Genomic DNA, 22,974 nt, shown 5'->3' with positions numbered 1-22,974 from the left:
CTGTGGTGCACATCATAACTAACTGATTTTCATTCATTCAGTTGCATTTATTGAGCGCTTACTGTGTGCAGAGCACTGTACTAAGCGCTTGGAAAGTACAATTCGGCAAAACAAATAGAGACAGTCCCTGCCCAACAATGGGCTCCCGGTCTCCTAGCACGGCCCACACAGGAGTTAACTTCAATCAATCAATCGTATTTATTGAGCGCTTACTGTGTGCAGAGCACTGTCCCACAACCCTCCAACTCTGGCAATTTACGGTCTAGTGGGAGAGAAAGACACAAAATAATTCCCGAGAGGAGATATCCTGGGAGATTATGAGTTGTTAAGGTCACGTTTCCTCCAGGAAGCCCTCCCCATTTAAGCCCTTTTCCTCCTTCCTGCTTCCACATCACCTACGCACTTGGATCTAGGAACTTTGGGCATTCAATATTTGCCCCACCCTCATCCCACAGCATGTATGTACATATCTTTAAATTATAAATTATTTAAATCAATGTCTATCTCCGCCTCTAGACTGTGAACTTATAATAATGGCATTTATAAAGCGCTTACTATGTGCAAGGCACTGTTCTAAGCGCTGGGGAGGTTACAAGGTGAACAGGTTGTCCCACGGGGGGGCTCACAGTCTTCATCCCCATTTTACAGATGAGGGCACTGAGGCACAGAGAAGTGAAGCGACTTGCCCAAAGTCACACAGCTCTCGTTGTGGGCCATCATCATCAATCATCAATCGTATTTATTGAGCGCTTACTATGTGCAGAGCACTGTACTAAGCGCTTGGGTAGTACAAATTGGCAACATATAGAGACAGTCCCTACCCAACAGTGGGCTCACAGTCTAAAAGGGGGAGACAGAGAACAAAACCAAACATACTAACAAAATAAAATAAATAGAATAGATATGTACAAGTAAAATAAATAAATAAATAAAGTTGTTAAGGGAAAATCTGAACAGAGAATTTGTTCTCTGTCTCCCCCTTTTAGACTGTGAGCCCACTATTGGGTAGGGACTGTCTCTATATGTTGCCAACTTGTACTTCCCAAGCGCTTAGTACAGTGCTCTGCACACAGTAAGCGCTCAATAAATACAATTGATTGATTGATTGATTGATTGATTGAACCTCTGAAGGTTTTCCATTTTGACTCTGCCCTGGATGATTTAGGTTCATAAGATGAAATCAACCTTTGTGGATGGACTGTTGGCGTGCATGAAAGAGGTAAGAAGGAAATGTAAAATTGGAATATTCATTCATTCATTGTATTTATCGAGCGCTTACTGTGTGCAGAGCACTGCACAAGTTCGCAACATATAGATATATTGAGATATATAACATATTATATATAGAGATATATAACATATTATGTTGCCAATTTGTACTTCCCAAGCGCTTAGTACAGTGCTCTGCACACAGTAAGCGCTCAATAAATACGATTGATTGATTGATTGATATAGAGATGGTCCCTACCCAACAGTGGGCTCACAGTCTAGAAGACTAGCAATGCTCAAGATCATTCCTGAAGATCCAAGTGGAATTTGGGGTTGCGTTTTATTAAAGCGCTTAGTACAGTGCTCTGCACACAGTAAGCGCTCAATAAATACGATTGATGATGATTAAAGGAAAACAAACGTGTGCCTTCCAAGATAACGATGAATGGAGAAAGAGCCCAACTCTTCTCCAAGATTTAAAGGACGCAGTATGAATTTTGGCTGTCATGTTGAAGTCTCGTAGTTTAGAGTGGTTCCTCGTGGTCCTGGGAACCTTCTCAACCAGGGCACAGCCTCAATCAATCAATCAATCAATCAATCAATCATATTTATTGAGCGCTTACTGTGTGCAGAGCACTGTACTAAGCGCTTGGGAAGTACAAGTTGGCAACATATAGAGACAATCCCTACCCAACAGTGGGCTCACAGTCTAAAAGGGGGAGACAGAGAACAAAACCAAACATACTAACAAAATAAAATAAATAGAATAGAAATGTACAAGTAAAATAAATAAATAAATAGAGTAATAAATATGTACAAACATATATACAGGTATATATACATATATACTCTCCCGAATGTGTGAATAGAGCACAGGCCTAGGAATCAGGAAGTCATGGGTTCTAACCCAGCCCTAAGCAGCGTGGCTCAGTGGAAAGAGCCCGGGCTTTGGAGTCAGAGGTCATGGGTTCAAATCCTGGTTCTGCCAATTGTCAGCTGTGTGACTTTGGGCCAGTCACTTAACTTCTCTGTGCCTCAGTTACCTCATCTGTAAAATGGGGATTAAGACTGTGAGCCCCCCGTGGGACAACCTGATCACCTTGTAACCTCCCCAGTGCTTAGAACAGTGCTATGCACATAGTAAGCACTTAATAAATGCCATCAAAAAAACCCTCATCTGCTGTGTGGCCTTGGGCAAGTCACTTCACTTCCTCTGTGCCTCAGTTCCCTCATCTGTAAAATGGGGATTGAGACTGTGAGCTCCCTGTGGGACAGGGACTGTGTCCAGCCTGATTTTCTTGTATCCACCCCAGTGCTTAGTACAGTGCCTGGCACATAGTAAGCGCTTAACAAATACCATAAGTATTATTATTATTTACAGTGTTCTGCACACAGTATGCGCTCAATAAATACCAATGAATGAATAATAATAATAATGATGTCATGTATTAAGCACTTACTATGTGCAAAGCACTGTTCTAAACCCTGGGGAGGATACAGAGTGATCAGGTTGTCCCACAGGGGCTCACAGTCTTAATCCCGATTTTACAGATGAGGGAACTGAGGCACAGAGAAGTGAAGTGACTGGCCCAAAGTCACACAGCTGGAAGCAGCATGGCTCAGTGGAAAGAGCACGGGCTTTGTAGTCAGAGCTCATGGGTTCGAATCCCGGCTCCGCCAATCGTCAGCTGTGTGACTTTGGGCAAGTCATTTAATAATAATAATAATAACAATGGCATTTATTAAGTGCTTACTATGTGCAAAGCACTGTTCTAAGCACTGGGGCGGTCACAAGGCGATCAGGCTGTCCCACGGGGGGCTCACAGTCTTCTCTGGGCCTCAGTTACCTCATCTGTAAAATGGGGATTAAGATTGTGAGCCCCCCGTGGGACAAGCTGATCACCTTGTAACCTCCCCAGCGCTTAGAACAGTGCTTTGCACATAGTAAGCGCTTAATAAATGCCATCATTATTATTATTATAAGTGGCGGAGCTGGGATTTGAACCCATGACCTCGGACTCCAAAGCCCGGGCTCTTTCCACTGAGCCACACTGCTTCTCTGAATGAATACAATATAAGAAAAATTAACAGTCACTTTCTCTGTCAATCAATCAATCAATCGTATTTATTGAGCGCTTACTGTGTGCAGAGCACTGTACTAAGCTCTTGGGAAGTACAAGTTGGCAACATATAGAGACGGTCCCTACCCAACAGTGGGCTCACAGTCTAAAAGGGGGAGACAGAGAACAAAACCAAACATACTAACAAAAGAAAATAAATAGAATAGATATGTACAAGTTAAATAAATAAATAGAGTAATAAATATGTACTAGATAGATGACATAGATGGGAAAATCACACTGACCTGAGCCTTCTAAGTTTTTACAGGATTGGAGAAAGATTTAAAAACCAACCTGTCTATCCCATCAACATCAGAAACGGTCAAGTCTTGGAAATACCCGCTTATCGGGGGAGAAACCAAATGTACCCCAAATCAGTTTTGTTCAATCTTTTAACATTCTACCTCCAAGTTGAAGAAAGCGGGGGGCATGGCTTTACAGTATATATCAATCAATCAATCAAGCAATCGTATTTATTGAGCACTTACTGTGTGCAGAGCACTGGACTAAGCGCTTGGGAAGTCCAAGTTGGCAACATATAGAGACGGTCCCTACCCAACCGGGGGCTCACAGTCTAAAAGGGGGAGACAGAGAACAAAACCAAACATACTAACAAAATAAAATGAATAGAATAGATATGTACAAGTAAAATTAATAAATAAATAGAGTAATAAATGTGTACAAACATATATACATATATACAGGTACTGTCCATAACGAGCTTACAGTCTAGAGGGGGAGATGGTGGAATGGAAAAATTTGGCAAGAATACCGGGGCTTGCAGATGCCCACATTTCCCCGTGTACTGAGGGAACAACAATAGCCTTCACCCTCCGGCCACATGCCCACAATTCCACACACACCCTTGGCCACAGCTCCAGCAGGGCAAGGGGAAGCGGTTAGTACAGTGCTCTGCACACAGTAAGCGCTCAATAAATACGACTGAATGAAGGAAACTGAGCTGTGAGTCAAAAGAAGGAGTGAGAGCTGGCGGGCGAGGCAGCCAGTGCCTGGATCAGAGGCGTGGGTCAGTGGAAAGAGCCCGGGCTTTGGAGTCGGAGGTCATGGGTTCAAATCCTGGCTCCGCCAATTGTCAGCTGTGTGCCTTTGGGCAAGTCACTTCACTTCTCTGGGCCTCAGTTACCGCATCTGTAAAATGGGGATTAAGACTGTGAGCCCCTTCATGGGACAACCTGATCACCTTGTAACCTCCCCAGCGCTTAGTACAGTGTTTTGCACATAATAAGTGCTAAATAAATGCCATCATCATCATCATTTGGAGTCAGAGGTCCTGGGTTCAAATAATAATAATAATGATGATGGCATTTGTTAAGTGCTTACTATGTGCCAAGCACTGTTCTAAGCGTTGGGGGGGGGGATACAAGGTGATCAAGTTGTCCAACGTGGGGCTCACAGTCTTAATCCCCATTTTACAGATGCGGGAACTGAGGCTCAGAGAAGTGAAGTGACTTGCCCAAGTTCACACAGCAGACATGCGGTGGAGCCGGCATTCGAACCCATGACCTCTGACTCCAAAGCCCGGGCTCTTTCCACTGAGCCACGCTGCTTCTCTAAATCCCAGCTCCACCAATTGTCAGCTGTGTGACTTTGGGTGAGTCACTTCACTTCTCTGGGCCTCAGTTCCCTCATCTGGAAAATGGGGATGAAGACCGTGAGCCCCCCGTGGGACAACCTCATCACCTTGTATCCCCCCCAGCGCTTAGAACAGTGCTTGGCACATGGTAAGCGCTTAACAAATGCCATCGTGAGTATTATTGGGTCCTTCTGCCCTGAGCAGCTGGTAGAGTTTGGGCAGGGCAGGAGGTCACCAGAAGGTCGACAGGAGATTGGTGAAAAGTTTGTCTTTGATTTTTTTTGATATTTGGTGGGGAAGGGTTTATGGTATTTGGTATGGTATGGAGAAGCAGCGTGGCTCAGTGGAAAGAGCCCGGGCTTTGGAGCCAGAGGTCATGGGTTCGAACCCCGGCTCCCCCACGTGTCTGCTGTGTGACCTTGGGCAAGTCACTTCACTTCTCGGAGCCTCAGTTCCCTCATCTGGAAAATGGGGATGATAACTGTGAGCCCCATGTGGGACAACCTGATCACCTTGTATCCCCCCCAGCGCTTAGAACAGTGCTTTGCGCATAGTAAGCGCTTAACAAATGCCATCATCGTTATTATTGATGATTATTATTATATGATTATTATTATTATATGAGAAGCAGCGTGGCTCAGTGGAAAGAGCCCGGGCTTTGGAGTCGGAGGTCATGGGTTCGTATCCCGGCTCCACCAATTGTCAGCTGTGTGACTTTGGGCAAGTCACTTAACTTCTCTGGGCCTCAGTTACCTCATCTGTAAAATGGGGATTAAGACTGTGAGCCCCACGTGGGACAACCTGATCACCTTGGAACCTCCCCAGCGCTTAGAACAGTGCTTTGCACATAGTAAGTGCTTAATAAATGCCATTATTATTATTATTATTATTATTATTATTATTTGTTAAGCGCTTCTGCTTAACAGAGGCCGTCTGCTACAGGTCAAAACTCACCCGAGGTGGGCAGTAGCGGCAGCATGGTGGAGGGCTGAGGGTGGAGACTCAAATTTACTGCACGGAAGGCGGCAATGGTCAACCACTTCTGGGTTTTGACCAAGAAAACTGAGGATCCACCGTCGGAATGATTGCAGATGGAGGTGGGGCGTTCTGGGAGAGATGTGTCCATGGCATCGTTGTGGGTCGGCGACGACGCAACAGCGTAAGATGAGACAAGACAATTATATACAGTGCCAACCACTGTACTAAGCTCCGAGGTAGATATAAAGTAGTCAGGTTACACCCAATCCTCCAGGAGGCCTTCCCAGATTGAGCCCCCTCCCTTCTTCCTCTCCCCCTCCCTATCCCCCCTGCCTTCATTCATTCATTCCTTTATTACTCTATTTATTTATTATTACTCTATTTATTATTACTCTATTTATTTATTATTACTCTACTTATTTATTTATTATTACTCTATTTATTATTACTCTACTTATTTATTTATTATTACTCTATTTATTTATTATTACTCTATTCATTTATTTATTTATTTTATTTGTACATATCTATCCTATTGATTTTATTTTGTTAGTACGTTTGCTTTTGTTCTCTGTCTCCCCCTTTTAGACTGTGAGCCCACTGTTGGGTAGGGACTGTCTCTATATGTTGCCAATTTGTACTTCCCAAGTGCTTAGTACAGTGCTCTGCACATAGTAGGCGCTCAATAAATACGATTGATGACGATGATGATGATGATTCATTCATTCGATCATATTTATTGAGCGCTTACTGTGTGCAGAGCACTGGACTAAGCGCTTGGGAAGTACAATTTGGCAACAAATAGAGACAATCCCTACCCAACAATGGACTCACCATCTAGACAGACACACAAACACACTCTGTCCCTCACCACAGCCAGACGGAGATAGACAAAACGAGTTTCCATGGCTCCACCAACTCTTCACCGTTTGCCCTTGGGCAAATCACTTCAGTTCTCTGGGCCTCGGTTTCACATCATTCATTCATTCATTCAATCAGTCGTATTTATTGAGCACTTACTGTGTGCAGAGCACTGCACTAAGCGCTTGGGAAGTACAATTTGGCAACAAATAGAGACAGTCCCTACCCAACAATGGACTCACCATCTAGACAGACACACACAGACACACAAACACACTCTGTCTCTCGCCACAGCCAGACGGAGATAGACAAAACGAGTTTCCATGGCTCCACCAACTCTTCACCGTTTGCCCTCGGGCAAATCACTTCAGTTCTCTGGGCCTCGGTTTCACATCATTCATTCATTCAATCATATTTATTGAGCGCTTACTGTGTGCAGAGCACTGGACTAAGCGCTTGGGAAGTACAATTTGGCAACAAAGAGAGACAATCCCTACCCAACAATGGACTCACCATCTAGACAGACAAACACAGACACACAAACACACTCTCTGTCTCTCGCCACAGCCAGACGGAGATAGACAAAACGAGTTTCCATGGCTCCACCAGCTCTTCACCGTTTGCCCTTGGGCAAATCACTTCAGTTCTCTGGGCCTCGGTTTCACATCATTCATTCATTCAATCAGTCGTATTTATTGAGCGCTTACTGTGTGCAGAGCACTGGACTAAGCGCTTGGAAAGTACAATTTGGCAACCAATAGAGACAATCCCTACCCAACAATGGACTCACCATCTAGACAGACACACACAGACACACAAACACACTCTGTCTCTCGCCACAGCCAGACGGAGATAGACAAAACGAGTTTCCATGGCTCCACCAACTCTTCACCTGTTTGCCCTTGGGCAAATCACTTCAGTTCTCTGGGCCTCGGTTTCACATCCTGTGTAAAATGGGGATGAAATACCCACCCTCTGGCCTGCTAAGGCTGTGAGCCCCGGGTGGGCCGAGAAGAGATTCTGATCTTATTTCCTGCTCCCGCCCGCGGCGGACGGCCTGCCTGGCGTGTACAAGGCGCTAAATCCTAAGCGCTTAGTACAGTGCTCTGCACACAGTAAGCGCTCAACAAATACGATTGAATGAATGAATGAATGAAAGAAAATCTGAGCAGCGTCGCTGTTGCCTTACCTCCTTCCCCTCCCCACAGCACCTGTATATATGTATATATGTTTGTGCAAATTTATTACTCTATTTATTTATTTTACTTGTACATATTTATTCTATTTATTTTATTAATATGTTTTGTTTTGTCTGTCTCCCCCTTCTAGACTGTAAACCCGCTGTTGGGTAGGGACCGTCTCTATATGTTGCCGACTTGTACTTCCCAAGCGCTTAGTACAGTGCTCTGCACACAGTAAGCGCTCAATAAATATGATTGATTGATTGATTGATCCTACAAGCGCTTAGTACTGTGCTCTGCACACAGTAAGTGCTCAGTAAATACGATTGAATGAATGAATGAACCCAGTGCATGTCCCACATGTGACTCACAGTCTTCATCCCCATTTTACAGATGAGGTAACTGAGGCACAGGGGAGTGAAATGATAATAATAATAATAATGATGGCATTTGTTAAGCACTGACTATGTGCCAAGCACTGTTCTAAGCGCTGGGGGGCAGATACAAGGTGATCAGGTGGCTCAGTGGAAAGAGCCCGGGCTTTGGAGTCAGAGGTCATGGGTTCGAATCCCGGCTCCACCACAAGTCTGCTGTGTGACCTTGGGCAAGTCACTTAACTTTTCTGAGCCTCAGTTACCTCATCTGTAAAAACGGGGATTCAGACTGTGAGCCCCACGTGGGACAACTTGATCACATTGTATCCCCCCCAGCGCTTAGAACAGTGCTTTGTACATAGTAAGTTAACAAATGCCATTATTATTATTATTATTATCATTATTATTATTATTATTATTATTATTATCAGGTTGTCCCTCGTGGGGCTCACAGTCTTCATCCCCATTTTACAGATGAGGGAACTGAGGCCCAGGGAAGTGAAGTGACTTGCCCAAAGTCACACAGCTGACAAGTGGCAGAGCCGGGATTAGTACCCACGACCTCTGGCTCCCAAGCCCGGACACTTTCACTGAACCACGCTGCTTCAAATGACTCACCCAAGGTCACACAGCAGACAAGTCGTGGAATCGGGATTACTCCTCACCCTGGGCTTCAAGGCTGTCCATCCATCGCCTCGCCCCCTCCTCCCTCCCCTCCCTTCTGTCCTTCTCCAGCCCAGCCCGCACCCTCCGCTCCTCCGCCGCTAATCTCCTCACCGTCCCTCGTTCCCGCCTGTCCCGCCATCGACCCCCGGCCCACGTCATCCCCCGGGCCTGGAATGGCCTCCCTCTGCCCCTCCGCCAAGCTAGCTCTCTTCCTCCCTTCAAGGCCCTACAGAGAGCTCACCTCCTCCAGGAGGCCTTCCCACACTGAGCCCCTTCCTTCCTCTCCCCCTCGTCCCCCTCTCCATCCCCCCATCTTACCTCCTTCCCTTCCCCACAGCACCTGTATATATGGATATATGTTTGTACATATTTGTTACTCTATTTATTTATTTATTTTACTTGTACATAGCTATTCTATTTATTTTATTTTGTTAGTATGTTTGGTTTTGTTCTCTGTCTCCCCCTTTTAGACTGTGAGCCCACTGTTGGGTAGGGACTGTCTCTATATGTTGCCAACTTGTACTTCCCAGGCGCTTAGTACAGTGCTCTGCACATAGTAAGCGCTCAATAAATGCGATTGATGATGATGATTAGAACTCAAGTCCTTCTTACTACCAGGCCCAAGTTCAGTTGTAGGGTAGAGCTGCCACGTAAGTGAGAGCAGAAGTGTTGAGTGCGGGGACCTAGGGCTGTGGGAAGATCAGGGGTATGGAGGGCCGTAAGACGGCAAATGAAAATGGAACAGAGGGCAAAGGCTGGGAGACTACAGCACAAAGCCCTTGGAATTGTAATAATAATAATAATAATAATAATAATAATAATAATGGCATTTATTAAGCACTTGCTATGTGCAAAGCACTGTTCTAAGCACTGTGGAGGTTACAAGGCAATCAGTTTGTCCCACAGGGGGCTCACAGTCTTAATCCCCACTTTACAAATGAGGCAACTGAGGCACAGAGAATTGAAGTGACTTGCCCCAAGTCACACAGCTGACAATTGGCGGAGCCGGGATTCGAACCCCTGACCTCTAACTCCAAAGCCCGTGCTCTTTCCACTGAGCCGCGCTGCTTCTCTAATTGTACTTTTAGACTGTGAGCCCACTGTTGGGTAGGGACCATCTCTATACGTTGCCAACTTGTACTTCCCAAGCGCTTAGTACAGTGCTCTGCACACAGTAAGCGCTCAATAAATACGGTTTATTGATTGTACTTTCCAAGCGCTTAGTACAGTGCTCTGCACACAGTCAGCTCTCAATGCATAGGACTGAATGAATGAATGAATATGCCGGGGAGAATAGAATTGAATTTAGCACCCGCCATAGCGGAAAAGGAATCGCAAGTTCAGCCATTGTTCATCATCATCAATCGTATTTATTGAGCGCTTACTGTGTGCAGAGCACTGTACTAAGCGCTTGGGAAGTACAAGTTGGCAACATCTAGAGACAGTCCCTACCCAACAGTGGGCTCACAGTCTAAAAGGGGGAGATAGAGAACAAAACCAAGCATACTAACAAAATAAAATAAATAGAATAGATATGTACAAGTAAAATAAAAAAATAAATAGAGTAATAAATATGTACAAACATATGTACATATATACAGGTGCTGTGGGGAAGGGAAGGAGGGAAGATGGGGGGGATGGAGTGGGGGACGAGGGGGAGAGGAAGGAAGGGGCTCAGTCTGGGAAGGCCTCCTGGAGGAGGTGAGCTCTCAGTAGGGCCTTGAAGGGAGGATCCTGAAGTATCGGCCTCAGGATTGGGAATTTCATTCTCTCTCTCTCTCTCATCAATACAGGGCTTCATTTCACCCACGTGGAATCAGACTGGAACTGTGAGTGGCAGACTTTCAGCCAAGCAGCCCGTAAGTTCGCCTTTCATTTACGGGCACCCCTCGTTCGAAGGCGGCAGGGTAGTTAAGTGTAGAAATATGTTTCATTGTAAAATCCCGAGAGAGGACCCAGTCCAGAAAGTCCGAACTAGAATAGTTAGGCGTTATTAATTCTTGTTTAGTGCCGTTCGAAACCCATCCATCTGTGAAATCTCAAATTGGTCTTTTCCAAATTGGTGGATAAGGGGAAAGATCAACTATATTGTCCAGGCCCTATGGAAGCGCTCCTAAGGAAAGAGTTGTGGAGGAAGTGGGCAGGCAAGCCGGTTGGCAATTCTGATGGAACCTGTTGGCAAGTGCCATTGCGGCACTCATCATCATCATCATCATCATCCATCGTATTTATTGAGCGCTTACTGTGTGCAGAGCACTGTACTAAGCACTTGGGAAGTACAAGTTGGCAACGTATAGAGACGGTCCCTACCCAACAGTGGGCTCGCAGTCTAAAAGGGGGAGACAGAGAACAAAACCAAACATATTAACAAAATAAAATAAATAGAATAGATATGTACAAGTAAAATAAATAAATAAATAGAGTAACAAATATGTCACTTTTTACATTTTTTTTGACTTTTTAAACCGTTCAAGCCCCCTCCAAGGTTGAGGTGTTGAGTTATGCTTTCATAAAAGTGAAATTCCATTCCCTTTGTTGATTCAAAATCCTGCTTGTGAGGTGACCTCGGGCAGTCTTATTTCGCTCACTCTACCCCACAAATGCTTTGACTGGCATTTGTCCATGTAAATCAAAAGAATCAACAAGTATTTAAGAGGTGCATTATTGTAGTGGGCCCATGGGTTACATAATAAACAGTAATAACGATAATAATTAATCTTTTAGACTGTGAGCCCACTGTTGGGTAGGGACTGTCTCTATGTGTTGCAAATTTGTACTTCCCAAGCGCTTGGTACAGTGCTCTGCACATAGTAAGCGCTCAATAAATACGATTGATGATGATGATGATTAATAATGGTACTTTCATTCATTCATTCAATCGTATTTATGGAGCGCTTACTGTGTGCAGAGCACTGTACTAAGCGCTTTTTTTAATGGCATTTATTAAGCGCTTACTATGTGCAAAGCACTGTTCTAAGCGCTGGGGAGATTACAAGGCGGGCAGGTTGTCCCACGGGGGGCTCACAGTCTTCATCCCCATTTTACAGATGAGGAAGTCCAAGTCGGCAACATATAGAGACGGTCCCTACCCAACAGTGGGCTCACAGTCTAGAAGGGGGAGACAGAGAACAAAACAAAACATATTAACAAAATGAAATAAATAGAATAAATATGTACAAGTAAAATAGAGTAATAAATATTTACAAACCTATCTACAGCTTGTTAAGTGCTTACTATGTGCCTAGCTCTGTTCTAAGCGCTGGGTGGGGGGGATTGAAGGTAATCAGGTTGTCCCACGTGGGGCTCACTGTCTTAATCCCCATTTTACAGATGAGGTAGTTGAGGCACAGAGAAGTTAAGTGACTTACCCAAAGTCACACAGCTGTCAAGTGGCAGAGGCAGGATTAGAACCCAGGACCTCTGACTCCCAAGCCCGTGCTCTTTCCACCGAGCCACACTGCTTCTCTAGTAAATCCAACTCCTCCCCTTAAGGAGTTTATAGTCCAATGGAGAAAAGGAGACAAACATATATAGAAGATGCGGGTGAATGCATTCGTTACAAGTTGGAGTTGAGATGGAGGGGTGGGCTGGCAATTGTGTTGACAACTGGAAAATGAATAATAATAATAATAATAATGGCATTTATTAAGCGCTTACTATTTGCAAAGCACTGTTCTAAGCGCTGGGGAGATTACAAGGTGATCAGGTTGTCCCATGGGGGGCTCACAGTCTTCATCCCCATTTTACAGATGAGGTAACTGTGGCCCAGAGAAGTGAAGTGACTTGCCCAAAGTCACACAGCTGACAACTGGCAGAGCCGGGATTTGAACCCATGACCTCTGACTCCAAAGCCCGGGCTCTTTCCAGTGAGCCACGCTGTTTCTCGTGGGGGTAAGAGGGGAAGGCATCTCGGAGAAGGGCCCTGAGTCGGAATAGAAAACACAGAAATTGAGAGATGTGGTGGGTGGGAAAGGCTTCCCTGTTCCTAGAATATAGGACAGAGTGGGTAAAGGTTTGGACCCTTCTAGACTGTGAGCCCGTTGTTGGGTAGGGACCGTCTCTATCTGTTGCCAACTTGTACTTCCCAAGCGCTTAGTACAGTGCTCTGCACACAGTAAGTGCTCAATAAATATGATTGAATGAATGAATGAATGGAGGCAGAGAGATAGTTCTAGTGTGGAGTAGACATGAGAAGCCAGAGTGGAGTAGGCATGAGAAGCCAGACTTATGTGGAATGTGGTAATCAGCGCTTAGTACAGTGCCTGGCACATAGTAAGCACTTAACAAATACCATCATCATCATCATTATTATAATAATAATAATGATGGCATTTATTAAGTGCTTACTATGTGCAAAGCACTGTTCTAAGCACTGGGGAGGTTACAAGGTGATCAGGTTGTCCCACGTGGGGCTCACAATCTTAAGCCCTATTTTACAGATGAGGTAACTGAGGCCCAGAGAAGTGAAGTGACTTGCCCACAGTCACACAGTTGACAATTGGCGGAGCCGGAATTTGAACCCATGACCTCTGACTCCAAAGCCCGGGCTCCTTCCCCTGAGCCACGTATACGGTGGGAGAGCTGTGAATTCAATGGTTACAAGTCTGAGTTTATCTGGAGGGCAAACAAAGCCATCAGAATGTCCAGTGGAGCAACGGCAAGGTCAAAGAGCAGATTTAGGATATGGTTTTAGCTCCAAGGTGCAGAATGGAACAGGGAGGGGAGAAATCAGTGACTGGTTGAAGGCCAGCAGGAAGGACATTTCATCGGTCCAGGATTAAATCAATCAATCGATCAATCAATCGTATTTATTGAGTGCTTACTGTGTGACCAAGACCCGGGCAGAAGACTTGGCAGTGAAGATGGAGAGCAGTGATTGAATTTGAGCTGTGTTCTAGAGAAGGAAGTGACCCAACTTGGCCACTGAATCATCAATCATCAATCGTATTTATTGAGCACTTACTGTGTGCAGGACACTGTACTAAGCACTTGGGAAGTACAAATTGGCAACATATAGAAACAGTCCCTACCCAACAGTGGGCTCACGGTCTAAAATGAATGGGAACAGGGAACCATCACAGACCATCCCGGGCTTTCACCCTGGGGGACTCGTTGGCCATAGGGATGGGGAAAATGGACAATAAGAGCATGGTTGGGGAGACCAGCGGGGACATTCCGACCTGGCCGCGTGAAGAATTCAGTCGGGTCAGTACACTATAGCTCACCGTGTAGACCAGTGTGTGCCCTGGAAGTTGAGAGAAAGTGAGAGGAGGACGGGTGAGGTTGGGTTTGTTTTCTGCCTCCCACTTCTAGACTGTGAGCCCGTTGTTGGGTAGGGACCGTCTCTATATGTTGCCAACTTGTACTTCCCAAGCGCTTAGTACAGTGCTCTGCACACAGTAAGCGCTGTATATATGTATATATGTTTGTATATATTTGCTACTGTATTTATTTATTTATTTATTCTACTTGTACACATCTATTCTATTTATTTTATTTTGTTAGTATGTTTGGTTTTGTTCTCTGTCTCCCCCTTTTAGACTGTGAGCCCACTGTTGGGTAGGGACCATCTCTATATGTTGCCAACTTGTACTTCCCAAGCGCTTAGTACAGTGCTCTGCACACAGTAAGCGCTGTATATATGTATATATGTTTGTACATATTTGCTACTCTATTTATTTATTTATTTATTTATTTTACTTGTACATATCTATTCTATTTATTTTATTTTGTTAATATGTTTGGTTTTGTTCTCTGTCTCCCCCTTTTAGACTGTGAGCCCACTGTTGGGTAGGGACTGTCTCTATATGTTGCCAACTTGGACTTCCCAAGCGCTTAGTACAGTGCTCCGCACTCAGTAAGTGCTCAATAAATACGATTGATGATGATGATGATGATAAATACGATTGAATGAATGAATGAATGAATGAATAATGGGATTGGAGAAAGGAAGGGCGAGTTGGAGCTTTGGATGGTGGTTTTGGAGAAACGAGGCCCAGTTGTGATGGGGAAACAGTATAAGCCTCGGAGTGAAATCCAACACGGCTCCAGTGACAGCAAGATTCATTCATTCAATCGGGTTTATTGAGCACGTACCGTGTGCAGAGCACTGTACTAAACACCTAAGCAAGATGGACTTGGAAGTCCATAAGAGTACGAAGAATTATCCATACAGAAATTAAAGTTATCCAGTCAATCAGTCAGTCAGTCAGATTTATTGCACACTTACTGTGTGCAAAATACTGTATGAAGTACTTGGAAGAATACAATATAACAGAATTGGTAGACGTGTTCCCTGCCCACAAGAAGCTTACTAGGTATCATTATCAGTGGTATTTATTGAGCTCTGACTGTGTGCAGAGTACTGTACTAAGTGCTTAGGGGAGTAAAGTACAACAGAGTCGATAGACAAGTTCCCTGCCCACAATGAGTTTACAGTCTAGAAGGGGACACAAATATTAACATGAATTAAAATAAATTCTGTACAATTTCATAAATTCTGTGGGGCTGAGGGCAGAGTACAAATCCAAATGACAGGATAACTCAGAAAGGAGAGGGAGGAGGGCAAATGAGGACCCAGTCGGAGAAGGCCTCTTGGAGGAGACGTGATTTTAATAAGGCATTGAAAGTTGGGATAGTGGTAATAATAATAATAATAATAATAATAATAATAGTGGCATTTGTTATGTGCTTACTGTGTGCAAAGCACTGTTTTAAGCGCTGGGGAGGATACAAGGTGATCAGGTTGTCCCATGTGGGGCTCACAGTCTTAATCCCCATTTTCCAGATGAGGGAACTGAGGCCCAGAGAAGTGAAGTGACTTGCCCAGTCACCCAGCTGACAAGTGGCAGAGCTGAGATTAGAACCCATGACCTCCGACTGCCAAGCCCGGGCTCTTTCCACTGACCCACGCTGCTTCTCTGATAATAATAATAATGATAGTATTTGTTAAGCACTTACTATGCGCCAGGCACTGTACTAAGCACTGGGGTGGATGCAAGCAAATCAGGTTGGACACGGTCCCCGTCGCACGTGTACAGATGAGGTAACTGAGGCCCAGAGAAGTGAAGTGACTTGCCTAAGGTCACACAGCAGACAAGTGGTGGAGCCAGGATTAGAATCCCTGACCTTCTGACTCCCAAGCCCACGTTCTAGCCACTACACTATGCTGTGTTAAGTGCTTAGTCTGTTCCAGGCACTGTACTAAGCGCTGTACTGAGCGCTGAGGGAGGTACAAGTTAATAAGGTTGGACACAGTCCCTGTCATTCGTTCATTCAATCATTCATATTTATTGAGCGCTTACTGTGTGCGTACTGAACTAAGCACCTGAGGGAGGACAATATGATAATAATAATAATAATAATAATGATGGCATTTGTTAAGCGCTTACTATGTGCAAAGCACTGTTCTAAGTGCTGGGGAGGATACAAGGTGATCAGGTTGTCCCACGTGGGGCTCACAGTCTTCATCCCCATTTTACAGGTAAGGTAACTAAGGCCCAGAGAAGTGAAGTGACTTGCCCAAAGTCACACAGCTGACAGTTGGCGGAGCCGGGATTTGAACCCATGACCTCTGACTCCCAAGCCCGGGTTCTTTTCCACTGATCCACGCTGCTTCTCTGCTATATTCCTGATATATTCTCTGTTATATTGCTTCTCAATTTAACAATAAACAGACACGTTTCCTGCACACAAGGAGCTTACAGCCTTCTAGACTGTGAGCCCGCTGTTGGGTAGGGACCATCTCTATATGTTGCCAACGTGTACTTCCCAAGTGCTTAGTACAGTGCTCTGCACGCAGTAAGCGCTCAATAAATACGATTGAAAGAATGAATACAGCCCAGACGTGGGAGACAAACATCAGTACAAATAAAGAGATTACAGGTATGTACATAAATGCTGTGGGGCTTTGAAGGGCAGAGAACAAAGGGAGCAAGTCAGGGTGAAGCAGGAGGGAGTTGGAGAAGTTGGGGCCTAGTTTGCGAAGGCCCTTGGAGAAGTGTCTTCAATAAGACTTTGAAGGGAGGAAAGTAATTAATTGTGTGTGGGATTTGAGGAGGGAGGGCATGGCAGGCCAGAGGCAGAACATGGGCCAGGTGTCGGCGGCGAGACAGGTGAGATGGAGGCACAGCGAGAAGGTTCACACTAAATGAGCGAAGTGTGCGGGCTGGGATGGAGAAGGAGATTGGAGAGGTGAGGTAGGAGGGGGCAAGGTGGTGGACTGCTTTAAAGCCAATGGAGAGGAGTTTTTGTTTGATGCAGAGGTGGATGGGCAACCGCTGGAGTTTTCTGAGGAGTGGGGTGACATCCTGAATGTTGTAGAAAAATGATTCGGGCAGCAGAGTGAAGTATGGACTGGAGTGGGGAGAGACAGGAGGCTGGGTGGTCAGCAAGGAGGTTGACGCGGTGATCCGGGTGGGATGAGTGATTGTATTAGAGTGATAGTTTGGATGGAGCAGAAAGGGCAGATTTTAGCGATGTCGCGAAGGTGGGACCCGCAGGATTTAGTGATGGATTGAATATGTTGGATGAATGAGAGGGCGGAGTCATGGACCACGCCAAGTTAACGGGTTTGTGAGACAGGAAGGTTGGTGGTGCCGTCTGGAGTGATGGGAAAGTCACGGGGAGGACAGGGTTTGGGGGGGAAGATAAGGAGTTCAGTTTGGGACATGTTAAGCCTTTGTGCCGGGAGGACATCCAAGTAGAGATGTCTCGGAGGCAAGAGGAAATGCGAGGCTGCAGAAAGGGGGAGAGATCGGGGCCGGAAATGTAGATTTGGGTATCATCCACATTGCGGTGGTATAGTTGAGGCCCTGGGAGCGAATGAGTTCCCCAAAGGAGCGGGTGTAGATGGAGAATAGAAGGGGACCCAGAACTGAACCTAGAGGGACCCCCACAATTAAGGGGTGGGAGGCAGAGGAGGAGCCCAAAAAGGAGACTGAGAATGAACGGCCAGAGAGATAAGAGGAGAACCAGGAGAGGACAGGGGTGCTGAAGCCGAGGTTGGATAACATTTCCAGGAGAAGAGGGTGGTCCACAATGTCGAAGACAGGTGAGAGGAGTGTGAGCCTGCATGGGGCGAGGTGAAAGAAGCGATCCCAGTCCTTAATCAATCAATCAGGGTATTTATTGAGCCCTTACTGTGTGCAGAGCACTGTACTAAGCTCTTGGGAGAGTGCAATGTAATAGAGTTTGTAGACACGCTCCCTGACCACAGTGAGCTCAGAGTCTAGAGTTTCTAGTCCCGATTCGAAGGCGGAATGGCAATTTTGGATCCTTTTTTAATCAGTCTTACCAAGCTTCGTTGCCCTCCGTCTCCGGAGCAAGAATTTCCATCGAGCTGAAGAATAAGCCAGGACCTTTTCAGCCACAGCTACGGCAAACGACGGCCCGAATTCAGCAGCCGGTCAGACCGTGTGAACAGGGGGCAACCGGCCCACCCTGGGGCACGGTGAACTGGCGTCTTAGCCAAACGCAGACCGGGCTCCTAAAGGGATGTGGATTTCTTTCCAAGCTCCATGCATCCATGGCCGTCAGTGGCTCCCCGCTATTGGCGATCAGGTTCGAGTTGCTCCTTAACCCTGCAGAGACCAATTTTCGCTCCTGAGAGGAAGTGGCGGTTCCAATTAGCGCTAATGAAACCTGGGGCCACTCCGTTCGGGGTATTACGTGCTTCGTAATTCGGCTTGTTAAAAGGAAAACGTGGAAAACAGCCTTAGGTGTTTAATCGTTTTCCCTTTCTTCCTTTTTGGCCTCGCTCTTACGTTTCCGAGGTAAGTCTACCCACTTCTGGAGCCTCCAGTTCTCATCCCATGCTGTTCCTTTTTCCGAATTCGGTGTGGGCTGCTGGTTTCTCAGGAAACGTGATGGATTTGGGTGTATAGAACTCAGAGGTGAACTGATTCGCCCTCGGTGGTGTCTTCTTCGAATACGGAGGACATCTAAATATAGTCGCAGCCCTAATTCCAGTTAGCTCAGCCAAGGGCTAGAGCTTAATACGAGTTCTCTTTTTTGACAAGTCTCATCCCAAGATAATAATAACTATAATAACAATTATAGCATTTGTTAAGTGCTTACTATGTGCCAGGCACTGTACTAAGCACTGGGGTGGTTAAAAGCAGGTCAGATTGGAAACAGTCCCTTGTCCCTTATGGGGCTCACAGTCTCAATCCCATTTTACAGATCATCATCATCATCAATCGTATTTATTGAGCGCTTACTGTGTGCAGAGCACTGTACTAAGCACTTGGGAAGTACAAGTACAAGTACAGACGAGGTAACTGAGGCACGGAGAAGTTCATTCATTCGATTCAGTCATGTTGTGGAGCACTTACTGCCTGCAGAGCACTGTACTAAGTGCTTAAGTTAAATGACTTGCCCCAAGTCACACAGCAGACAACTGGTGGTGCTCAGAAATATTCATTCATTCCTATTTATTGAGCGCTTACTGTGTGCAAAGCAGTGTTCCAAGCTCTTGGGAGAGTACGCTATAACAACAAACAGGCACATTCCTGCCCACAACGAGCTCACTGTCTAGAGGAGGAGACAGACATAAATATAAATAAATAACTAAATAAATAACAGGTCGTGGGTTCATTCATTCATTCAATCGTATTTATTGAGCGCTTACTGTGTGCAGAGCACTGTACTAAGCGCTTGGGAGGTAGAAGTTGGCAACATATAGAGACGGTCCCTTCCCAACAGCGGGCTCACAGTCTAGAAGGGGGAGACAGACAACAGAACAAAACATATTAACAAAATAAAATAAATAGAATAAATATGTGCAACTCTCCACCATTTAATCCACGGATCGACAGTTCAGTGCCTGCCTCTCCCTCCTCCCAATTAGCATAGATGATAATAATAATAATAATAATAATAATAATAATAATAATGGCATTTGTTAAGCACTTACTATGTGCCAAGCACTGTGCTAAGCACTGGGGTGGATACAAGCAAATCAGGTTGGCCACAGTCTCTGTCCTATGTGGGGCTCACAGTCTCCATCCCCATTTTCCAGATGAGGTAACTGGGGCACAGAAAAGTGAAGTGACTTCCCCAAGGTAACCCAGCCGACAAGTGGCGGAGGCGGGGTTCTGGGGGATCAGGGACAAGAACACAGGCCTGAAGGCCGGGGATCTGGGTGCGAATCCCAGTTCCACCACTCGCCTGTTACGGGAGCTTGGGCAAGTCATTTCGCTTCTCTGTGCCTCGGTTTATTCACCTGAAAAATGGGGACTGAAGACACATTCTCTCTCCCCCTTTAGATCGTGAGTCCTGTGTCTAACCTCATTAACTTGTAACCACCCCAGCGCTTAATACAGTGGTTTCTTGGCACTCAGTAAGCGCTTAACTAACAGAATGTGAGCCCTATGCTGGACAGGGACTGTATCCGACCTAATTAACCTTATTAACCCAATTAACCCCAGCAATTAGAACGGTATTTGACACATAGTAAATGCTGAACAAACACCATTAAAAAACCCACAGTTATTACTACTATTCATTCCTTCATTCAATCGTATTTATTGAGCACTTACTGTGCGCAGAGCACTGTACTAAGCGCTTGGGAAGGACAAGTCGGCAACGTAACATTATTATTTTGCGGTGGCGTTAGGTTGGGGCTCTTTGGCTAGGAAGCGAGACAAGATGGCATTCATTCATTTGTTCATTCATTCAACCGCATTTATTGAGCACTTGCCGGGTGAAGAGCACTGTACTAAGCACTTGGGAGAGCACGACACAATAAACAGACACATTTCCTGCCCACAACAAGTTTAGAGAGTCTGGAGGGTGAGACATTAAAATATGCAGAGAAGCAGCGTGGCTCAGTGGGAAGAGCCCGGGCTTTGGAGTCAGAGGTCATGGGTTCAAATCCCGGCTCGGCCACTTGTCAGCTGTGTGACCTTGGGCAAGTCGCTTCACGTCTCTGGGCCTCAGTCCCCTCATCTGTAAAATGGGGGTGAAGACTGTGAGCCCCTCTGTGAGACAACCTGATGATGATGATAGTATTTCTTAAGCGCTTACTATGTGCAAAGCACGGTTCTGATCACCTTGTAACCTCCCCAGCGCTTAGAACAGTGCTTTGCACATAGTAAGCGCTCAAGAAATACCATCATTATTACTAAAATAAGTAAATAAATGACAGATAATGGACCTAAGTGCTATGGGGTTGGGAGGCAGGGAATAAGAAAGGGAGCAAGACAGGGCGATGCAGAAAGGGGTGGGAGAAGAGGAAAGGGGGGCTTAACTAATTAATGATGGCATTTGTTAGGCGCTTACTATGTGAGAAGCACTGCTCTAAGCGCTGGGGGGATACAAGGTGATCAGGTTGTCCCACGAGGGGCTCACAGTCTTCATCCCCATTTTCCAGATGAGGCGACTGAGGCCCAGAGAAGTGAAGTGACTTGCCCAAAAGCCCCCCAGCCAACAAGTGGCGGAGCCGGGATTTGAACCCATGACTGGGGATCTGGGGGCGAATCCCGGTTCCACCACTTGCCTGTTATGGGAGCTTGGGCAAGTCATTTCGCTTCTCTGTGCCTCGGTTTAGTCACCTGGAAAATGGGGCCTCAAGACACATTGATTCCAAAGCCAGTGCTCTTTCCACTGAGCCACGTTGCACATTCCCTGCCCACAATGGGCTTACAGTTTAGAGGGGGAGGCAGACGTCACTATTCATTCATTCAATCGTAGTTCATCATCAATCGTATTTATTGAGCTCTTACTATGTGCAGAGCACTGTACTAAGCGCTTGGGAAGTACAAATTGGCAACATATAGAGACAGTCCCTACCCAACAGTGGGCTCACAGTCTAAAAGGGGGAGACAGAGAACAAAACCAAACATACTAACAAAATAAAATAAATAGAATAGATATGTACAAGTAAAATAAATAGAGTAATAAATATGTACAAACGTATATACATATATACAGGTGCTGTGGGGAAGGGAAGGAGGTAAGATGGGGGGATGGAGAGGGGGACAAGGGGGAGAGGAAGGGGCTCAGTCTGGGAAGGCCTCCTGGAGGAGGTGAACTCTCAGCAGGGCCTTGAAGGGAGGAAGAGAGCGAGCTTGGTGGATGGGCAGAGGGATTGGGGGCATTCCAGGCCCGGGATAGTTATCATCATCATCATCAATCGTATTTATCGAGCGCTTACGGCGTGCAGAGCACTGTACTAGGCGCTTGGGAAGTACAAGTCTGGCTTCCCACGCTGCTTCTGGGAAGGCCTCTTGGAGGAGATGTGCTTTTAATAAAGCTTTGAAGGAGGTGGGGGAGAGTCACGGTCTGTCAGATAGAGAAGCAGCGTGGCTCAGTGGATAGAGCACGGCCTTTGGAGTCAGAGGTCAAACAGTGCTCTCAAGGAGCTCCCAACTGAACGGGGAAGACAGACATTAAAATAAATTACAGCTAATAACGATGGCATTCGGTAAGCACTTACTACATGCCAAGCGCTGTTCAAAGCAGCAGCGTGGCTCAGTGGAAAGAGCCCGGGCTTTGGGGTCAGAGGTCAGGGGTTCAAACCCCGGCTCCGCCGCTTGTCATCTGGGTGACTTCACTTCTCCGGGTTCATTCATTCATTCGTATTTATTGAGCGCTTACTATGTGCAAAGCACTGTTCTAAGCGCTGGGGGGGGGGGATACAAGGGGATCAGGTTGTCCCACGTGGGGCTCACAGTCTTCATCCCCATTTTCCAGATGAGGGAACTGAGGCCCAGAGAAGTGAAGTGACTTGCCCCAAGTCACACGGCTGACAATTGGCAGAGCCGGGATTCAAACCCATGGCCTCGGACTCCAAAGCCCGGGCTCTTCCCACTGAGCCACGCCGCTTCACATCGAACCCGCTTCTCCGGGTTCTAATGCCGGCTCCGCCACTTGTCAGCTGGGTGACTTTGGGCAAGGCGCTTCTCTGTGCCTCAGTCACCTCATCTGTAGAATGGGGATTGGGACTGTGAGCCCCACGAGGGACAACCTGATTACCTTGTATCTACCCC

At 46.0% G+C, this 22,974-nt stretch overlaps 1 protein-coding gene across 1 annotated transcript in view; it reads left to right on the top strand.

The window, feature by feature from the left end:
• POLN (DNA polymerase nu) overlaps positions 1 to 22,974 on the top strand; it is a 197,288-nt gene that overhangs the window by 57,907 nt on the left and 116,407 nt on the right. The window contains exons 13-14 of the mRNA XM_038744811.1: positions 1,166 to 1,219; positions 10,777 to 10,842. Coding sequence (XP_038600739.1) covers positions 1,166 to 1,219; positions 10,777 to 10,842 — 120 coding nt within the window. The remainder of the gene's footprint in view (positions 1 to 1,165; positions 1,220 to 10,776; positions 10,843 to 22,974) is intronic.

Source organism: Tachyglossus aculeatus, chromosome 4, assembly GCF_015852505.1.
Source record: "Tachyglossus aculeatus isolate mTacAcu1 chromosome 4, mTacAcu1.pri, whole genome shotgun sequence".
Classification (NCBI taxonomy): Eukaryota; Metazoa; Chordata; class Mammalia; order Monotremata; family Tachyglossidae; genus Tachyglossus; species Tachyglossus aculeatus.
Note: the sequence above shows the minus strand (reverse complement) of the source record. Positions and strands in the feature narration are given on the sequence as shown.